Source organism: Amblyomma maculatum, chromosome 7 (genome assembly GCF_055883805.1).
Source record: "Amblyomma maculatum isolate TAMU_Amacu chromosome 7, ASM5588380v1, whole genome shotgun sequence".
NCBI lineage: Eukaryota > Metazoa > Arthropoda > Arachnida > Ixodida > Ixodidae > Amblyomma > Amblyomma maculatum.
In genome coordinates, this window is record NC_139350.1 from 143,220,868 (window position 1) to 143,233,807 (window position 12,940).

The following is a 12,940-nucleotide window of genomic DNA, read 5'->3' on the forward strand; positions in this document are numbered from 1 at the left end:
ACTGACGCAAAATAAAAAGATGCCCCAGATATCGCGACTTTTTATCAACGCTTTCTCATCGCGTTCTGCTAATCAGCGCTACTCAACGCTTTTTTGACGGATATCTTTCCAGGGGAGTCGAAGAACCTTCGGATGGATGTTTATGCTGAACCCTTTCGAGGACTCTCACCATTCGTTCGTTCCTTCCTTCAGGGCTTCCCTCAGGCCGCGGTCTAGGTGTCAGAAGAATTCTTGGTGCTGGCAGTGCCACTAACAAGGATAGCCCGTAAGGAAGGGATAAGCTGTGCGGAACAATACACACCACTACGCGGGTTGTTCGAAGCTAAACTAACAGTGCCTTCATGACAACCGAAAAGCGAACAAGCTCACCTCAGCTGGCCATGAATCTCGATCTCTCGAACCAGCTGTGCTTCCAGGTTTGCATCCTGCACAGACGCCTTGACCATGATCTGCACGCGCAAAGTTGAAGATATAGAACAATTCAAGCGGGGGAAGTAGGCGTTGAAAAGCTACGCGGCAGCAAGCGACCTGCAGTGAAGCTTGTTGTGCCGCCGTAACACGGAGCCATCGAAAGAGAAGCAAGCAGTTTTCGGTTAACCCGTAGGAATGTGGCTCGATACCCGTGCATCTGGTTTCCCAACTAGGCGCATTCCTCCGTAGTGCAGCTCCGCGCCGACTGCTGTTACCTATGGAGATCAGCTCCCGGGCTCTCTCTTAGCCTCGAGTGGCAACCGTTGGCTAACCACGCAGCATCGGGAGCACCGAGACAGCTGATGTTTTCAGTCAAATGTGCGCCTGCAATCTTCAACAACGTGGTGTCTGGCTTATCACAGCTCATTCCGCTAACGGCACTACTAATTAGTTGCGCAGTTCAACGACTGCAGCGCTACGCAGACCTTTCAGGATACCTGCATACTATTGTCTGTAAGACAACGGGTCTTAACAATAGCACAAAGTTCTGACTTTACAAAGACTATTTATGCAGGACGCTACAGCTTTCAAAACTCTTCAGCATGACCTTCTAGTCAAAAGGCACCTTAGCGTAAAGCAACGGAAACGACAAAGAACACTCAGCAGCGCAGACGCTCATTTTTGTTGAAATTTAGTAACTATTGGGCAACGGTACATTACTGCATCATGCGCGCAATACTTATGGTTAAAATAGCGGCTTCGAAACTGAGCGTACACAAGGCTTAACGGTACGCTAAAGTCACAAAGTACAAAACGTACAATAAGAGTACATTTTTGTTATTTTCATAATTAGTAACCAGCGCACAGTAATGAAAAACGGTAACCAAAGTTACAAATAGAAGAAGCGCTCGCCGCGAATACAAATATTTCATCAGGCAGACATTATTTCTGCCTGATTGTCGAACTCCATAACGTATGGCATAAAGGTTAAATGTTATCTAAGTAGTACTGTTCCCTATTGGACAATGGGATTGTAGTCTACAAAACGGCGATGCTTTGATAGTAAAGTAGTACTTGCCATCTCACATGCGCATCTAGACGGTGACTGAATATCCGTGATCCGAGTTTTTCTGACTACATAAATTTTCTCTAATCTCTCCGGTTCGCGCATAAAAGTGGTAAAGAATTAAATTGTTTCGTGTTGCATAATACCAGATTGGATTCTATTACCACAACGTTGAAAGTATCTATAACGGGTAAGTACTAGGCACCGCTCTGCTGAGTATGATGTATACATTTTATTCCTGAATCCGCCAATCAGTTACTCAAATATGTCAGTACTCTTCGCCAACCACAAGTCACATAAGCATGCAGTCATTCTGTACATTCGTCGCATATTGCACGGCCCCGGGGAGACTGGCAGAGATGTCGCATGATTTTTTCTCCCTCGGCAAATTCACGAACGTGTGCTCGGTAAATAAAAAGAGAAGAAAGCTGGGGGCGTATGCAACCCAGACATTTGTTCTATGAAACATTCCCACATCATGTGCCGTCATTTGGTTATCTTGCATATGATATTGTTGTCGGGCTGGAATATGTACAGCTTTGGTCAAACGTGTGGAGCCCAGAAAGACGGTTTCTGAGCCGTGTAGTGACGCTGATTTAGCATAAGTGGATGCCGTTCCCATTGGACAGGGTCGAACAAAAAGATCTATTTACATCGAGAAATTCGGAACACTGGCAATGCATTACAAGCCGCACGATGTGGCTCAGAAGCGGGCACTCTGAGCTTTACACTTAAAGAAAGACTGTACATGGGACAGGTAGGCCGTTGTTAACACACTCGACTAAAAAAAAATTTCGGCTGATTTAGCAAATCGGCCAAATGTCATGTTTCACTTTGCTTTCAGTTCGATGCCATAGGGTTACAAAATAAAGCTTCAAGCAACGATCGGCGGAATCGGAGGTGGCAGTAAACGTGAGTGGCAGCGGACCATGAAATTCTGCGACTGCTATACGCACCTTAGGAGACCAATGCGATAGCGATGCGTGTTTGAACGTAATCGTCACCACCGAGAATTCAACAAGGCGGGTGCATCACCTTCTTTTCCAGCAGATAATTTCACGAATACCAGATGGGAGATAGCAGATCAGCAAACAATTGTGCGTGCACTGGAGTGAGTACAGTGGCGAGGAGACACCTCGTTCCACGAATCGGATCTGCGCACGCAGCTTCATTGGCCGACTCTTTATTGCCCATCTGTAGTTGTGAAGTAGGCCGCTGGAATGCGCTATTTGTCCATATCTCGGTGGTGACGATCGAATGCGCATGGATGGAAGTTGATGAAGATGACGGCATGCAATGCACACTAAGGCAGAGTGGCTGTTAAATACGTGGGATGATTGGCTGCTGCAATAGCTATAAGGTTCTGCAATTACTTCCCCACAAGCAGTTTTTTTTTTTTTCGAATCTAATGCGACGTATATTTATTCCGGTAAGACTAAAAGTAGGGGCTTCACACAGAGCTCCTGGGTTCGCGATTTACCCGCTGAGGAAATGTTTTCGCAACAAAAATATGATATGCCCAAGGCAGCGGCTTTACGCTTGTTTCCTCCATTGCGGAGGTGTTACTGCGTGGCGCAGCTCAATAACTTCAGTGGCCTTTCTTTCCTCTGTAATGCCCCTGGCATTGGAAGCAAAAAAAAGTAATAGGTGTTGTCCTAGCTATCAAAAAAGCAACCTCACTTTGGTAATTCATTATCATCAGCCTGGATATATCTCAGCGGGGAAAATTCGTCTCCCTTATCCATCCAATTAACCCAGCCCTGCGCTAGCCGCACCTACATGATCCTCGTAGACTCCCTAATCTCATCAGCCCACCTAACTTTCCGCGCGCGCCGCCCCCTGCTATCTTGCCTCCTCAAGGACATCACCTACCCGTGGCCACTTCCTTTAATTCTGAAAAGAATGTTATGGTATCTTCGGCTGACGGCACTCGTGGAGTTTTGTGTGAACTCCTGCATAGCCTCCAAGACCCTTAACTATCTCAGAGGCTATGCTACGTTCCTACAAACGGTGTGTTGAGCTAGTGCTAACCATAGACGCCGGTGAATGCTGCAAAATGTTGCGATTGTGGCGGTGTTGGTTTGTCAGGCTCTACAGCAGTGCTCCACTAGTGCCGTCAGCTGAAGACACCATTAGTAACCTGCATTTGTTCAGTGACACACTCTGCACGCGTTTGGACTCTTAGCGTGACAACCACAATGTCCGTTCCGTAGGTCTCTGCGTTGCCCTCATTTTAAGTTCAACACTTTTCGTTAGCCTCTACCTTGTTGCCCCTTTAGTGACCACCGGCGCGATACAGCTGTTATTTACCTGCGTCTTCAATGATACTGGTAAGCTGACATTCATAATCTTAGAATATTTGCCAAATGCGCCCATCTCAGTCTGATTCTCCTAATTATTTTCCGTAACTAAGGCTACTGCCTACCCTAAGTAGCCGAATTCTTTTACCGATTGCAGGATCTCAACACCCATTCTAAACTGTTCTTTTGGAGGTTGTTAAACACTACTGTAGTCTTCTCCATGTTAATCGTTAGGCCCAACATTCTGCTTTTCCTGCATAAGTGATCATTCACACTTCACAATTCTTCCTCTGAATTGTTTAGCAAAATGATGTGATCAGCAAATCGCATATTACTGAGGCACTCTCCATCAAACATCATCCCTAACTGTTATTAGTAGGGCTCTCTGAATAGTTCCTCTAAGCAAGTGGTGAAAAGTACTGAAATCTCCTTACCTAACCCCCTTCCTTATAAGTATTTTATTTCTTTGAGTGTGAATGACAACGGTCGCTGTGCATCCACTACTTTCCCGTATGTTCTCATATGGCTCATCTGCACCTTTAATTCGTTACTCCTGCGTTACTGATGCACTTTTGAAGAAGTTAAATGCTTTCTCGTAATCTATGAATGCTATGTAAGGCGCCGTATATATTCAGAGAGTCTTTTTTCTGTCACCTGTTTGATAGTCTCTATTTGATCGATCGTTCGATTAAGATGATGGTAGCATTCTTCTAACATTCCGGTATCTCGATATCATAAAGCATTGCGCATAAAGGATGGTCAGATGGGTCAGAATTATCTCTTCACTGTCTTTCACAAATTCCGTTACTTCGTCATCCCAACATAATTATTCCAAGGAACAACTGATCCCTGTGTACTATCCCTACTCATGTTATCATCCTGATGAAGTTATTTCCTGTATAGAACTGGGAGAACTCCTCGCCTACTTTGACTACCTTATCAATGTTGCCAAAGACAATGTCCGCTACAGCTGATTTTTGCTCATGCGTACTTTCCTCTTCACCTGTTTTAGGCTACCGCCGTTGCTTCTAGGATGCTCAGTTCTCTCAGTCCTATACTTGCTTACGTCGAAAATTTTACGCTTATTAATTACTTTTGATTTCTCTGTGTATTTTATCTTCTCTGTTGTGAGCTTTCACGCTCTGGAGTTTCTTTGTAACATCTGTGGTCTCCATAAATAGTGGAATACGGAAAGCGTCGTATCTAGCTTTAAGCAATTTATTTTTCAGTATAATTTGATATACGTTTCTTTGCTTGTACCAATATTATATTGGCTTCGTACATCGTCTTATATCATTCGTTGGTCAGATTGAACTACTCCAATTATGAAGCGCACTCGCAAGGAAGCCTACCGTCTAATGGCTGCCGCTGATTGGACGTCAAGCAAGGTAGCAGACGAGAAATGTTCTAACAGAGTCGCAGGTAATTACGTCTCTAAGCGTGTCACATGGCTTAAGACGCTTGGATACACGTGCATTGAGCCTCCAGACATGTACTCTTTTCCATTCAATTTGCAAACTCCGCCAAAGGCTAGTTCGTATAGCATTGTTTGGAGTGCTTTCACGTTCTGATGGAATCTTACAGACACGTACAAGAACATTTGGCGTGACCGCATCTGGCGTTTTCGCAGAAAAACTCTCGGACGTCTCTGGGCCCTAATAAAAATTTTAAAAAGCTGCTGTACGGTAAGCCCTCAACCCTAAAAGCAGACGATGTGTCCAGTGCTGTACCAAGATTATTACCTACCAGGGCTATCATATTCCCGCTGTAATCTGAATCCTTGTGGCAAGCTGCAAGTCTGATTGTATGGTTGCCCTTCCTCAAAACTGCATTGCTGTTTTTAATTTGGTGACGACTAACATCACGCGCTTGAATTTATATATATAGGGCAATAGAAATATGTGGCGCTGCAAATACAGGAGATTACTTGTCTTTACAAAGAACGCTCGCGAGCTGCCTACCGCGAAGCGAGATATGATGATGCAAACGCCACCTGTTCTGGTTGAGCAGAGTGTGTAGGTCTATTTTAATGTGAAAGCCTTTAATGTCTAAACGTTGTCGACACAAAGCTGTCAGCAGAGGTGTCACGGATTCGAGAGTGACAGTTAAAAATAAATTAGTAAATCTTGTCTCAACCCGGAATCGAACCTCCCTTCCTTGCCTCTACAGCCGAGCGCTTCACCACTGCGCCACGCCTCGGATCGTAAAACGCTTTTCATAATTTTCCTTGTCTACTGTGAGGATGATAGCGGGATTTCGCGAGTGACAGATACTGCGCCTTCCCTTTCCTGTAAACGAATTATAAAACGCCGGTGAACTTTGCTGCCTTCAATGAAATGCTGGTTGTGTTCGGCAAGGGGCGCGCGATGTACCGTCACGACAGGTCATGACGTCACCAGGCGATTCATCCACGTACGAAGCTGACCCCGCCGGGCGTCCGGTCCAGGCGTCCGTGCGGCGCCTTTCATTTGCCGCTTCTTCGAACATCGCACGACACAACAAACAGACCCAGATGTCCAGGAGGCGTTAGTACAGCAGGCATCAGCGGCATTTGAAATTGATTTTACGGATAGAAAAGGCCCAGTATCTGTCAAAATTCTCAGCGGTCACACGTACCACGCTGTAAAGAATGGGAGGAAGTGGAAGTGAAAGAAGAGGGAGAGATAGAGGTGCCGTAGTGGAGGACTACGATCCACCACGCTATCAGGACTTTCGCCTCATCGCACTTTAGTAGACCAAAGTGCCCTCTAGAATTCTTGTTGATAAAAAAAAACATAACCTCAAAGCATTCTTTGTGCACTCATTCTCTGCAGATGAAGCAGCTGTGATTGATCATGAATCGAAATTTCCGGTCACGGAGGCCCATTTGTGCCAAAAAATAGAACACCGAAGAGCAACATTATTCCGTAAAATACAGTCTAGTGCTGGTAGGTTGAACTAAAGAAAGCTCAAAGATTTGTCCGAATCAACCGCAGTTCAAACTGAAGAGCTCAATCATAAGAAAGCGCTGACATGCTGCGTGGAGACAGTGATCGTATGAGTCCCCTCGTGACACTAGAGGCAGGGCACGGGTCGACATGTTGAGGTCTGACTAAGAAATGTCCACTTCACAGCCCGCTCGGAATAACGGCTATACAAGATCGTGCAATAAAACTATCCGGCATCGTCGTTAATTTTGGGCGAGTTTTGCTCTACATCAGCGTTATTTAGAATCAATCCACACTATTCACTAAACAAGCAGCACGAACAAAGAAATGGGGCCCAATTCATTCTCTCGGCCTGTTTCACTTAACCTCCCTCCGCGGGAGCGACCATCGGCCTGCTCGGGCAGCTGATGAGTTCACCGCAGTTCAAGGTAGGCCAGCCTTTGCCGTTATATTTAAGAACCAGTGAATTCCGGTGCTCTGAAACCATATGCTGGCTGTCGTGTGCATGAGAGCATATACCGCGTGATTTTGTATAGCGCTTAGATTTTTATTTTAGAATCCGTTAGAGAAACGTCGTTGTTGTACATGCGGATTCAACAACAAAGCGATGTTATATCCGTGATGCAGTATTACGATTGTCTGTTTTGTTCTCTGAAACAATTATATTTAAACTTTCCCATAAAATACAGCATTCGTTCGTTAATTGTAGATTGTTAAGCGTCCATTCATTATACTGCATTTCGCAGTTCATACCACCTTGCTGCACAACTAGTCTGTACAAGCCGCCAAACCTATCGCTGTCTTTTTAAATACTGTTCTGCAACATAGAAAATTTACTCCGCATAAATGAGGCCACCGAGCAGCCGCTGATGCCGCATGTAAGGGCATCTAAGAACGCTTAATTGAACCATGCGGATGCAATGACTTGTTGTGCGAATAAAATGCGCTCTACAAAAGCGCAATGTTCGAAACACCAATTTCATATACTGATCGTATGCTTTCTCAGTACCGACCTTCAGGGCTACCAGGTAGCCGGTGTTTCTCTCCCTAGCTAAGTAAACTTCTCCAAATCCTCCACTTCCTAGAAGTTTCCCCTTCTCGAAGTTTGCGAGGCGCCACACTGTCACGTCCTCTTCAGCGCTGAAATGCGAAAACAATGAAAAAAAACTTTTCTATTATGACAGTCACAACACAAGACTCCGGAAGTAAAAAGTGCACGAATTGAATGCTCCTCTAAGGTAAGCTCGAATTGGCACGCATGTCAACAACAAAAAAAATGCACCGTACATGCTGGCGGCACTTAGCCCTCACCAGCTTATGTGTGTCCTTTTGAGCGGTCGTTGGAAAAATGCCACAGTAAACTAAATTTACAGCGCGGCTTGTGATCGTTTGATTACATTTAATGCGCTCCGAAAAAGAAAATGTTACACAATGTTCATTATGGCTTTTTTGACACCAAAACACTATTGCTTCCCCGGCTATGTGTAGTCTTGGTCAAAGGCCACAAGGCTGGACGTTTTTTCTCTCGGTCTCGAAATGAAGCCGCCACGGTGCCAATAAAGAATAAAAGCCCGGGAAATGCTATGAGACAGTTTCTTGCAGTGATAATAAATCATCTCGGAGCATTCTAAAAGACGTTTGAGCTTTAATGATTAAATGACGTTTCCATTTTACGGCTAAGACGAAAATCCATTGGCTTCAGGACTTTTTACCAAGACTACGTTTCCCATCATCGTCAGCTTACCTTCCCACACTGCAGGAGAACGGTCGCTCCCTCCAGTTGACTATGTCAGCTGCAACAAACTCCACCCATGAAAACTTCCCATTCTCCGCCAAACTCTGCCACCCCCTGTTAAGTGTGATCCTGTTAGAATCTACTTGGTTGCTTTCAAACGGTTATTTCGCTTTCACATTACTTAGCTTCTCCATGGCCATGACCATGGAGACCTCTATGATTTTTTCTGGATGGTCCATGGCCAGCCTACTGAAAAAAATGTATAAGGCAATAACCTCACATATTCTCACACAATCTCACTGAATTCACATAAGAAATTCCATACAAGTCGCATATAATTGCATAAGGTCTCATAGTTTCTTGTACATTATCATGAACGATAATTTATGATAATGATGTGCACCGTGTGATGGTCTATGCGATTAGATGAGATTTTATGAGGTTATTTCCCCGTAGAACTTTTGGTTTTTCAGTAGGGCACTTCCGGATTTCTGTTTAGATGCTACTAACTCAGAATCTTACCCTGACTCAAACTGCTATTACCTGTATCTCTTTCACCTATTACTTCCTTTGATTACATTTATGCGCTGTCCTCACTTCAAGTCCAACCCTTTCCGTTAGTCTCCCATTCGCGCCATGTAGTGTAGTACTAATATAGGATACTGTTGTTATATAGTTTACTCTTGGGGCATAGAGACAAACTGGGTTTCATCCCCTGCGTGCGTCTGCCAAGTGCACCCCATTCGATTGTAAGTTACCAATTGTTATTGCATTCACGTGGTCCAGATTGTCGGTCACTACGTGTCCTAATTATATCTATTCCTTTACCGCTACCAGTGCTTCACTGCGTAGTGTAAAGTTACGCTCCGATCTGATATTGTAGAAATTGAAGTTACATTTCTTCGACCTAATATTTAAACCCAGCGTTCTGCTTTGTCTCATTAGGACCAAGCTAGGTCACCCTTTGCAAAGCTTTGTCTGAGTTAAAATTGATGCGTTGTTATTGGCAAATCATGTGCCTCCGAAATTAATAAAAATCCCGATCATGCCATTCCTTTTCTCTAATACACTCAAACGTGCAGGATAGCCGAGGCTTCGCCAGAGTGCTGTGACAGTCGACTGTGAGGATGGCTTCCCCCAATGCCTAAATGTAAGCGGAGGAGCATAAAAAGAAAAGCAACGCCAATCTACTAAAGCGAAAACATCGAGCGTGGGGGCCTGGCTGTCAGTGACGTGAAGAGAATGCTAAAATAGGCAGTCAGCTGTCACGGCGGCTTCTTCCTATCGCAAAGTTGAGGCGTTAACCCTAAAACGAGGAGTAGCCAGGTCAACATTGAAAGCCGCGCTCTTCCGTTGGTTCCCACAGTTCTGATTTCGTTTAGCAGGGCTCTTGTTAAACTCGTATATCCCAGCTAAGCCCGTGCTACCCGCTCCACTTCGGGAGATACGAAAAATTGTAGTAGACCTGGCCGACAAAAACGTCTTGTCTAGGTGTCTGTGGTGTTTCTAGGGAGAGCCTTCGAGAATGACAGCGGCAATTGTAAGCGCGAAGTACCTGGTTAATTTTTAACTCTCCGGATGGAATACATTGCAGAATTTAATTCCCGCTAGGGTCAACTTATAAAAAGCAAAAAAGCCTTATAAGAGCTGTAAAAAGGTTTGACAAGCACTAACGCCCTTAACCACTTGCGATATCAACCTCGTTTGTAATAAATGCTAAAGTGTAAGTAGAGTCACTGGCAGAAAAGTAGATTCTAGGGGATCTACTTCTGAGCCAATTCGTGCGGCTTGTAATGGATTTGCAGAGTTCCAATCCTCTAGATAGTAAGATTTTTCTCCCTACCCTCTCCAATGGGAAGGATCTCCTAATTCTTAATCAGCGCCACTACACGGCTCAAAAGCAGACCCCGTGGGCTCTACACTTTTGCCAAGACTATATATACCCTACTACGTTTGTTAGTAACATTGTTTAGACCTTTTTTTTCTCACAATTATACCTTTTCCCACATACTTTTTCTACGTGTAAAAGCAGCAACCTGTAAAGGCTGATCCAATAATACAAAATCAGCTTCTGCACCAGGCGCGGTGTAATGCAAGAATCAGCATATCTCTGCTAAGTTCCAGTGTAAGGGCGCACTTCCAGTGAAGCAGGCGAGGGCAGAAATGTTCCTTCAGAGCGGATGGGCGCATACACATCGTTGGTTTGTGAAGCAAAGACAAGGAATGGAGGGGCGCAGTAACTGTCTTACTCAGATGGTGCGAGGTGAAGAGCTAATTGAACAAGTGCTGAGCTCCACAGCAACTTCTACCTCTTAAGGGCCGTTAATATGACGTGCAATGGGGTGCCGACCCACGGCTGCGTCATCTGTTTAAAACAAAAATGAGCCTGAAGGGGATCGTGCCTCCACGTGTTTGGAGTTTCCCGAACACTAACCCATACGGCGGGCACAGTGCCGGCGCCCTGTTAGTCCCTGCAACTGACCGGAGAAAAGCGAAAATACCACGTTACGCCTGAATCCCGTTATAGTACATATGCGGTCTGGGGAGATGCCATGGGGCCCTCTGATGATTTATTAGGATATTTATTTGCGGGATGGAGGGAAGCCTATCTGTCTTAGTCAACGAGCATGTGTCGTATGGGCAATAACTATAACTGAAACACATGCCAACATAGCAAGGCCCCAGAGGTTCGCTTTATAATAAAATCTGCAATCACGTCAAAGGAGATAGTTATGCTGTATGCAACATGAAATCATCCAAAACACTGGCGGGCAAAACCTACAGAATGTCTTACCGCTGCTCGGGTTCTCCGCCATTTCCACCGGGGCCAGCTTCGTTGTCCTGTCCTGTATTATCGGGGTCGGCGGCTTCCATCGAAAACGTCCAAAGTAGTACGGGGCTGCTACTGGCTGCCGCAAAGGGAGATAAATATAAGGAGGCTTAATGCCGGCGCTATTGCATAAAATCTTCTGAGCGACTCTGAAGTTTTGTCACCACTGCACTCAAGCGAGAAATTTTGTTTGAAAGTGCGACACTAGTCCAGCAGGGGACTGAAAGCAGGGGGCAGCAGCTCATCTCAACCAACAATTTTCGAAGAAAACCGGCGATAAATGTGCAATTCACAAGAATTCTCAGAACAGTGCTTCAGTATGGTCGGAAACAACCTAATAATGCTGCGGTGCCTACCGCTGAAAGGAAGCCATATCTACTAATGAAATCGGCTGGCTCTCATGAGGCCGCAGTTGATCCACTACCGTGAATGGCACACGCGTATTTCGGCTTCTTTCTTCAATTGTATCCGACTATAGCTGCCTTTCCCTCCCTGCACCCCCTCCGTTAAGCTAACCACTAAACGACGCCCTCCTCCACTCCCCCCAAAAATTCGCCATACTCACAAAGGTCAAAATTCCCATTGCAAATAACTGGTTCTCGTAGACGTGCACTCCACAGTGGTCGCCGCCACCAGCAGTCTTCGTGCTGTACCGAGTACATCTTTCCTATTACTTCCAGAAAAGCGCTTCCTATGGCATGAAACGTCATGCTTCTCATAAAGCATAATCAAATCTGGAATCGCAGCTAACCCGTGACCTTGAAGCGGCAGAGGCGTCTTTTAGAAAAGCAGCCGGTGTCGAACAAAGCGAGGCGGCGGATTCTGATGTGAAGTGAATGCAAGCGTTTACTTCTTGCAATAATTCAGGGGCTCACCATTTGAAATTGAAATAACATATCCAATGCTTAAAATCACTCTTCTCGTGTCGGTTGCAATAAGGGAACGTTACAGTGTGTCCACAGAGGACTCATGCGTCTCTGTAGAATATAAGGCTCAACGAGCCCTGCATTCATCTACTGCTTGAAGAATAAGCTCACCCTGCTATCATGAACGAATCTCGGCAGCAAATATGCCAGGGATTCTCCGTAAGCCTTTCCTTCAAATGAACTTTGCGTGTCACCGACAAGAAGATTGCCCTACTGGGAAATGTCCTTTGAGCGTCGTCGCTCGGTAACACTCCACGGCCGCGGTTTCGGCAAGGTAATAAGAAAAAGCTGGACGGTGGTTGCGTAATAATCTGAAAGAAACCCGTTTGGCTCAATACAAACAATAGGTTGCCTTACCAAGCGATTCAACATAAAAATGTGCCGCGCACACACTACAAGTTAGCATAGTAAGCAGTGTTTAGTCATCCCGAAACGTCCATGCGTCCGAGTAAGCACCAGTAATTTTAAGCTTTCCTGCCGACCTTTAAAACAGGAGTAGCTGCTGCGGCTTAGGCGAACACAATTACACTTGTCGCCGCCAGCATGCCTATCACTGCCTGAGGCACACGAAAAGTGGTAAAGATGCCCAGGCGATTGTGACAAATACAAGTTTGGATAGGTTTGCTGCTCCAAAAAGCCATGACAGCTACGTCGCTTTAAAAGAATCCGTTTCGGAGGCTATTATTGGCAGTCAAAGACTAGCATGCGCTGCAATAAATCTTCTAGCGGGTCGATTAAGAGTGGC

The 12,940-nt window shown here is 45.3% G+C and overlaps 1 protein-coding gene and 1 long non-coding RNA gene across 2 annotated transcripts in view; one reads left to right on the top strand and one right to left on the bottom strand.

Moving 5' to 3' along the window:
- The window catches only part of LOC146184898 (uncharacterized), a 218,708-nt gene that overhangs the window by 128,190 nt on the left and 77,578 nt on the right, over positions 1-12,940 (top strand). The window lies entirely within an intron of this gene.
- The window catches only part of LOC146184900 (aurora kinase C-like), a 91,380-nt gene that overhangs the window by 76,375 nt on the left and 2,065 nt on the right, over positions 1-12,940 (bottom strand). Inside the window, exons 3-5 of the mRNA XM_084609557.1 lie at positions 11,234-11,348; positions 7,718-7,844; positions 370-449 (exon numbers count right to left, since the gene is read on the bottom strand). Of these exons, the coding sequence (XP_084465683.1) occupies positions 370-449; positions 7,718-7,844; positions 11,234-11,348 (322 nt within the window). The remainder of the gene's footprint in view (positions 1-369; positions 450-7,717; positions 7,845-11,233; positions 11,349-12,940) is intronic.